The sequence below is a fragment of the Rosa chinensis genome, chromosome 4 (assembly GCF_002994745.2).
Source record: "Rosa chinensis cultivar Old Blush chromosome 4, RchiOBHm-V2, whole genome shotgun sequence".
Classification (NCBI taxonomy): Eukaryota; Viridiplantae; Streptophyta; class Magnoliopsida; order Rosales; family Rosaceae; genus Rosa; species Rosa chinensis.
In genome coordinates, this window is record NC_037091.1 from 61720896 (window position 1) to 61729480 (window position 8585).

Sequence of the window (8585 nt, forward strand, 5' to 3'; positions counted from 1 at the left end):
AAAATTTATATGTCAGCGATTTTATAAATGACATGATCAAACAATTGTAAAAGTAACTTGACAAAAAAAAAAAAAAACAATTGTAAAAGTACGAAATATATTACTAAAATTATAACGGAATAATATTTCAGTTCAACTATGTATATCCTCTCTTGGATTGATTCTTGACACAGGTTACCAAAACAAGAAAAAGACCCTCTAGAAAACGGAGTCAGAAAGATTTATATACCTTCCTTGTGTTTAAGACTGATCATTTTTTTCAAAGTTTCAAACTTTCAGCTTTAAGACCTAAAAGATGATTCTTCACACACATTTTCACCGTTCTTCTCTCAAAAGACGGGGACAAACATACCAAAAATTCTACTATGGACCAAAGTCTAGGTAGACCATAGGCAAAATGAGGGGCAAAATGGGGCATTTGAGTGCAAAAAATGCTGATTTTTTGCCTTGGTGCAGGTGTCCAAACAATAACATACAAACCCAGATCTTTTGTTCTTTATTTGCAAAACTATCATCAAAACTCTCTCTCTTACAAATTCACAGCCTTTCAATCTGAAAACGTGTCACAATTTAACTGGTTGCAGTTCATACATAACCTCATCCACTCTCACAGAGCTTCTCCTCCTCCGCAGCCATGGATACAGCTTCTGCTACTGCAATGAAAGCTCTCAACCTCCTTGCAACTCCAACGAAGCAAAGAGCAACGGCCTCAACTAACTTAACCTCTCAAACTCCACCCACTAAACCAAACTCACACACTCTTCATCTCCAAAGCTCAAACCCCAGAACCAGAGCTATCTTTCTCACTCGCTGCTCCACAAAGCCGGACACATACACTGACAACCAGGAAGACCAAAATTCGACCGTTGAGCCCAATTTAAATTCAAAACCCCTAAACCCTTCCCCGCTCACGTCAGTTGATCCACTTTCTTCTCCTATATCATCATTTCCTTCGTCTTCCACCAAAGGACTGGTGTTCGATTTGGGTGTGGAGAATTCATGGGACGGAGCAGGAGTTGGGTCCCCAGTCGTGAAGCGATTCCTCGGCGACGAGGAAGAGAGGTGGTACATGTGGTATAACGGGCGGTCCAATTCGAATCCGGGTTCGGATTCGATCGGGTTAGCGATTTCGAGCAATGGGGTTCACTGGAATCGAGGCAGAGGAGCGGTTCAGTCGAGCCAGGATGTTGGTTTGGTGATGAGTAGCGGCAAAGATTGGTGGGCGTTTGATACTTTAAGCATTAGGCCTTCTGAGGTTGTGGTAATGTCAAGCTCAAAGGTCAGAGCTTCTAGTGCTGTGTATTGGCTCTATTATACTGGTTATAGTCCCGAGAAGGTAGAGATTTCCGAGGTTCCTATCGGTTTGGAGAATCCGGAACAGTCCGGGCAGGTGTTCAAGTCTTTGCTTGGCTTGGCAATAAGCCAGGATGGGAGGCATTGGGCTAGAATTGAAGGGGAGCATCATAGTGGAGCTTTGTTTGATGTAGGGATGGAGAAGGATTGGGATTCTTCATTCATTGCTGGGTCTCATGTTGTGTTTCATGAGAGAGGGGATCTTAGAATGTATTACCATTCATTTGATTTGGAGAATGGGCACTATGGCATTGGGATTGCAAGGTCTAGGGATGGGATGAAGTGGGTCAAGTTGGGGAAGATAATTGGGGGAGGGAGGAGTGGTGGGTTTGATGAGTTGGGGGCAATGAATCCTTGTGTGGTTAGGAAAAGGGGAAGTGGCGAATATTTGATGGCATATGAAGGTGTTGTTGGGAATGGAGGGAGGAGTATTGGGTTGGCAGTTTCAAGAGATGGGTTGAAGGATTGGACAAGGTGTGGAGATGAGGCCGTGCTGAAGTCATCTGAGAAATCAGGATGGGATAGCAATGGAGTTGGGTCACCATGCTTGGTTCAAATGGATGGGGAAGAAGATGAGTGGAGGTTGTATTATAGAGGTGTTGGGATTGGGGGGAGGACAGGGATTGGAATGGCTGTTTCAGAAGGGAGTGATTATAGAAGTTTTAGAAGATGGGCAGGATTTCATTTGTAAGATTGATTGATATACATGTTCATTGTCATACTTGTGTTACCATGAATGAGTATAGTGTCAGAATGAGTGAATCAAATCTTCCAATCATTCTCATTTTGATGTCCATTAGTTTATGGATTAGCTCTACTTGAATAATGACTCCTAAACTTTTTTTTTGATCAAGATGACTCCTAAACTTGGGTTGCCTCAAATCAGTAATACCAAATGTTTTATGTGCATAAACCAGAGTCAGTGAGCAAGCCATTAAGTTCAAACAATTAGAGTGGTAGTGAACAGTGGGATCACTGTTTCCCCTGTATATTGTGATTTTGCTTTTTTTTTTTTTGGCCAAACAAAACAGTAAAATTTTATCATGAAAATGAAGAAGAAGATCGAAATGGGGAATGTATAGCCAAAATTCCATTTTTTTTTTGATAAAATGAATTAAATAACAAATCAACATGTCAAGAACAAAAAGCATAGAAAGAATGAAACCATATCTTGTCATTATTCTAAGGGTTAAATACTGCTTATTCCCTATATTTATAGGGTTTCATCGTTTCAGTCCTTGACCTTCGAATTTCACCTAAAAAGTCTCTGAACTCCCAATTTCCTCCCAATTGGTCCCTGCCATCAAACATCCGTCAAAAACTTCGTTATCTTCTGCTAAAAAGTCTATTATACCCTCAATTACTTTAAAAAAATATATATATTTATCTTCCTCTTTCTTTTTTTTATTCTTTTTTTTTACCTCTTATTCTTCCGACTCTCTCGCCTCCTTCTTTTCATCTCCTCATCAAGATGGTTCCAATCCACAAACCTTCAAGAGGTGAAATAAAAAAAGAAATAAAAGAGAGAGAAAAAAAATAAATAAATAAAAAAAGTAAGTGAGGGCATAATAGACATTTTCAGCAACTGTAACAGAAAATTTTGACGGCAGGGGCCGATTGGGAGGAAATTGAGAGTTCAGGGACTTTTTAGGTGAAATTCGAAGGTCAGAGACTAAAACGATGAAACCCTATAAGTGTAGGAGTAAATAGTATTTAATCCTTATTCTTATCATGAACAAAGTTGCAATTGCATCCGTCAAAACATGATGAAATGGAAGAGTCTGCAATGAACCAACAAAATTGTAGACCAAGGGGGCCCACTGACGTGGCCATTTTACATCCTCACGAATTGCTTACTTATGGTTGACCATGAATTGAACGTTAACTGTAAATGTATCGGCGTCATGGTGAAACAAGCTGGGTGTAATGGTATTTTCGCAGTCAAAATATCTCCATATGTAGCTAGTCAATTTGCCTCTCACGCCTCACAAAGATCTGCCTCACGCCTCATAAATATTTGCCCTTATCGATATCTCTTTCCCCTTACAGCTGATTAGAAGTAGAGAGAGCAAAGCTATCCCGTAATCAGGCAATCATCATTGAGGGTCATTACCGCCGACTATGGCTATCTCATCCTTGTTATCCAGATGGATCTTGATTTTTGTTATTCAGTTTGATTTTGGTTGGAGAAGAGAAGATATATGGTTTGTCAGCAGTATCAGTAAGGTGATGGCGCAATGGACACGTCGATCCCGAAAGCCTCACCTAACTACCAGAGATAAATTTCGTCGGTACGGGTTTGTTCCAAAATTGTATAAATTCTTTTACTTTTGGATATTTGTACAGGTTCATGAATCAAATATGTAGTTTCATTTGTTAGTATTGATTTAAAATGTTGTATTATTGGTGTTAATGTTTAAAGTTCAGCGGTAGCTAAACCTTTGCTAACGCTGGTCCGATGGGCAGACCGCTATCTATGATACTCTTTAGAGCTCCCGCTACCTATCTATGATACTCTTTAGAGCTCTAGCTACCTGTCAAGTGAAATACAGAGGGCGTCAAAGGGAGACCGCGCTGGGCGGTCTTCTCTTCTCCGATGCCTAAGTTAGTCAATGTATTTGTGTTGACAAAGTAACAGTAGGTAAGTATTAAATGCGTAATCAATAAGGAGAGAAGAGAGAACCTTTTATAGGTGAAGAAAGAGCTGATCTTCTTCATGTTTTCGATGTGGGACTGACATGCTTCAGTCCCCAGCTTCTGGAGCTTCTGATGTTGTCTTGGCGCGGCGCGTGGCGGCGCGTCAGTGGTGATCTGGGGGCAAGCCGGGGCTCAGGCGGTAGCCTGCTTGGCTGTGTTCCGGTAGGTCACTCCTTTGGGGGGAGTTGGTACCGCTAGCGGTAGCATGAGCGTGGTTCATTATAGCTAATTATGCTTGCAAATGCCTATGTAAGTACAAGTCCCCCAAGTCCTCAGTCAAGTAGGGCAATCTTGGTTGGGGAGTTGCCTAGCGGTTCGAAGCGTTGCTTCCGCCAGTCTTGCAAAAGCATAATTAGCGTCAGTGCATTGTCAACCATGGACTTACTGAGAAAACGCTTTATACCCTTCCGGGTAGGCCTCTGCTAGGCCCCCTAGGGAGTCCCCCACTCCGCGACTAAGATAGACCTCCGTTTGGCCTGTGTATTGTTTGTTGAGGGGAGTTGCGCTGAGCAGAGGGTGTTGGGTAGCGAACCCAATCTTTGATACCCAAGTGGCGGGGGTCAACATGCCTGATCAGGGCCGTCGAAGACTGTTGACGCATCCCCCTACCTGTCCCGGAGGACCATGTTTTGACTGCAACGCCGCGTTGCGGTTGTTGTGAAAGTGAGGCGTTGCCTCGGGAATCACCGCTGGCGGAAGTCCCTCCGCTGATGATAAGTGGCCGGTAATGTCGCGAGGACCTGCCTGGCGGTAGCCTGGTGCATGGTGTTGCGGTCAGCGGTGACGGTCTTCCCAGATGTTGAGGGAGAAGTCTCGCTAGCGGAGATGTCCTTATTGGAGACTAGCTCGCTTGGAAGATGAAAAGTGAGAAGTTCTGCTAGCGGAGTTGAGCTTAGCGGAGACTATCTCACTTGCAAGATGGAAAGAGAGAAGTTCAGCTAGCGGAGTTGCGCTTAGCGGAGACTACTCGCTTGCAAGATGGAAAGAGAGAAGTTCCGCTAGCAGAGTTGCGCTTGGTAGAGACTATCTTGCTTACAAGATGGAAAGAGAGAAGTTCCGCTAGCGGAGTTGCGCTTAGCGAAGACTATCTCGCTTGCAAGATGGAAAGAGAAGTTTCGCTAGCGGAGTTGCGCTTAGCAGAGAGTATCTCGCTTGCAAGATAGAAAGAGAGAAGTTCCGCTAGCGGAGTTACGCTTAGCGTAGACTATTTCGCTTGCAAGATGGAAAGGGAGAAGTTCCGCTAGCGGAGTTGCGCTTAGCGGAGACTATCTCAATTGCAAGATGGAAAGAGAAGTTCCGCTAGCGGAGTTCCGCTTAGCGGAGACTATCTCGCTGAGTGCTTCGATGATTGACGATTTTCCTTTTCGATGGTTACCTTGGACAGACACTTCGTGTGATGGTGCCCAACAAGTGACCTTCATGTATTGGATTAGCGTGTGCGATAACGTCTCTTCAGTACGCCCGTCATCTCGTCATTAATGACAGTAATTATTGATTTTGTAATTGAGGCGTCGCCTCGGTTAATCTGGAGAGTAAGTGCGTTTGTGGGGCATGTGTACGGTTGTGGTGCGATGTCGTTTTTTCAGCGAACGACATAGATTAGTTTGATGTTGACATAAAAGAGAGGGAAACCTTGTGTTTTGGCACTTTGCACCTTGAACTAGTATCGTCGTCTTCGAGCTTGGTTTTTTGCGTTCCGAGAAGGTTGCTACGATTCAGTGAAGTTGTCGATCTCTGAAGCGCGGTGATCTTCTGCAGTGAAGAGAAGCGCCTTCGGTCGCACCAAAGTCTTCACCTTTGAGGTTGGTACTCTGAACCCCATCCCTGTTTTATTGGATTTATGTGTTTGCTTTTGTCAGTTTTTGGGTTTTTGGATTTGGGGTACTATCTCTTCCTCCCCGGTGTGCTCTGAGGGTGTAAAGCGAGTTTTGGGGATGGGTTTTGGTGTTGGATAGAGAGTTGGGGTTTAGGGATTTGCTGGATGGTCAAATTTGGGTCGAGTATATGGGTGCATTTTGTTTTTGTTTTGGTATTTTCTGGGCAATTGTTATTGATGCTCCTGGATGAAACTGATAAAGGGATAGCTTAGATCTTGTGCGAACTAACTGGTTTGGGTTTTAGGGTTGTGGGATGGCTAGCGTCGTAGATATCTCGAGCGGTGAGGATTCCGGGTCTGACGAGTCGCTCAACATGGCGGATAGGGTGTTTATTGATTCATTGCATCCGTCTGCCCCTGCAGGAACCTCCTGGTCCGAACCGCTAGACATTGCACCTCTACATACCATACCCTGGGAAGTTGCCATGGGTCGTGCTGGTCGTCCTGAGAGTTCTAGGGCAGGAGAGGATGCCGCTACTCGCAAAAGGCGGGAGGATAGGATGGCGAGTAATAGCGCCGCTAGAGGCACCGCTGATGGGGTGTGAGAGGCTGGCGGGGAAGAGGTTGAGTCAGCCTGGTTTCTCCACGACGGTACAGCGATTGACGAGGCGGGAGGGCCGATGACGGTGGCCGCCATCAACCGTGTGAAGCGGGTGTTCCGCCTACCAGGCTTTATGAAGCTGCGACCGACACTGAAAGATGAGAGAGCGTCGGTCCTGCCAGCCGGTCACACAGCCGTGCATGAGGCGATCTTCCGCTAGGGAGTGACATTCCCGCTACTGCCAAATCTCTAGATTTTGGTTTGCGAATTTGGCCTCGCTTTTGGGCAGATTTGTCCTAACATGTGGCGATTGCTGATGGCGCTCAACTCGCTATGGCGCCTGTCCGGTTGTAAGGGTCCAACCATGGCGGAGGTGCTGCACTTCTACGAGTTGGTGTACGTGAAGAGCCAAGGATGCAGTGGGCAAGTGAATCTGAGTCACCGCCAGGGGGCGCCCAAGCTAATAGAGAATTTGAAGGATTCAATGTAACCTTGTGGGGGACCTTCTGTGTTGCCACCACCTGATGGGAATATCAGGCGAACGATGGAGAGCCGACCTTCAGGATTAAGTCAGAATTCCAACCTATCCGAGGTTGTCGGTCTGCCGCCTTTTAGAGTTGATTTTTGTTGCGTAATAATTCCCTGTTGTAATGACCACTCAGTTGTTTTTTTGTGTAGCGGGCCTACGCTATAGCCTGACGCGGGAAGAAGAGTGCCGCTTGGCAAGGATCCACGGCTGCTGGCAGAACCGCAATTTGCTAGATATTCGCCTATTTACCGACTGGGAGCTGTTGGTCGATCAGCAGTTGACACGAGCCCTTGGTAAGTACCTTTTGTTAATGTATGCCTTAGTTCAATTTTCGTCAAGCTAACCCGTTGTTTTTGTACAGACTTTCTGCCGGGTAACAAAGCGAGCCGCGAGGCGTTCGAAAAAGCCATGGACCGTGCCGAGATCAACAACTTCTTGGAGAGCATGTACGCCTCTGGGCTAGAGGCCCAACAAACTATCGTCGACCCTCAGACATTGGCGCTGAGCCCATCTGAGGTTCTCGTGGTGTTGCCGATGCCGCATCACTCACACCTCGGCCCAGACGGCTTGCCCGTGGTGTAGGAGGGAGCTGGCGGAAGCAATGTCCTTGCTGCGCCAGTGCAGCAGAAAGAGAGGGTGCCTCCGACAAAGGAGCCAGTGACTATTGCGAGGCTGGAGCCGCAGATGGGAGCGCTCCCCGTCGCCGCTAGTGTGACACGGGTGGTACACCAAGGGAAGCAGCGACAAAACGACCCGGTCGACGAGGATGATGCGGCCGATGTGGAGACCATTAGGGTCCGCCAGCGGAAGAAGGCAAGGCAGGCCCCCTCGAAGGCGACTGTGACAGCTGGGCCGGAGGTGCAGACGAGCGACCTCGACTCGTTTACCGCATATGCCGAATTCCTGACGGAGCCTGAGCGGGAGTTTATCTTCCACCTCTGCGAGCGGCTTGGTTTCGGCGGGCTGGAGGGAATCGTGCTTTCAACCTCCATTGATCAGTCGCCCTACAGCTCGGCCTTCGGGCACTTGTCCGTTAGGCTACATGAGATGTTCTTGGCAGCCTCAAAGCAGCCCCGGGTGGAGCGGCAGCTCAGGGAGGAGATTGTGGGTCTCCAGAGGGAGCGGGCGGAGGCCAATGACAGGTTGGCAGATGCGGAGCGGCGCCTGACCAAGGCAGAATGAGATGCCGCTAATGCCCGCGGCAAGCTGTCTGTCGCAGTTGAGCGGGACGTGGAGCAGAATGACCACGTCTCCAAGCTAGAGCAAGACATAGCCCTGCTGAATGATCAAGTGGCGGCAAAGGTGAAGAAAGTTGAGATCCTTCAGCGGGATTCTGCCGCTAAGTCTGCTAAGGTGAAGAGGCTGGAGGATGAGGTTGCTCGTCTGGGAGCGGAGGGGAATCGTGCGGCGTTTGCCGCTGTGGAGGCTTTTAATCAGTCGGCGGAGTACAAGAAAGCGTTGACTGAGGCGGCAAAGGCCGGTGCTATTGCCAACGTGGAGCTGCTGAAGCAAAAGGGTGCCATTGACTGGGTCAAGGCGTCCCAACCGGTTGGGTCGTCCAGTCAGAACGCACCGCCAGCGCAGGGTGT

At 47.3% G+C, this 8585-nt stretch overlaps 1 protein-coding gene across 1 annotated transcript; it reads left to right on the top strand.

Annotated features, from left to right (window-relative positions):
- The first annotated feature begins 503 nt into the window (after positions 1-503).
- Positions 504-2206, top strand: LOC112198269. The gene has a single exon (XM_024339361.2). It carries the CDS (start codon positions 635-637, stop codon positions 2042-2044), a length of 1410 nt encoding a protein of 469 aa, XP_024195129.1. The 5' UTR covers positions 504-634; the 3' UTR covers positions 2045-2206.
- Positions 2207-8585: the final 6379 nt, after the last annotated feature.

Excerpts from the sequence above, each read along its gene's own strand:
- LOC112198269 (XM_024339361.2), top strand. The coding sequence starts at position 635 with ATGGATACAGCTTCTGCTACTGCAATGAAAGCTCTCAACCTCCTTGCA.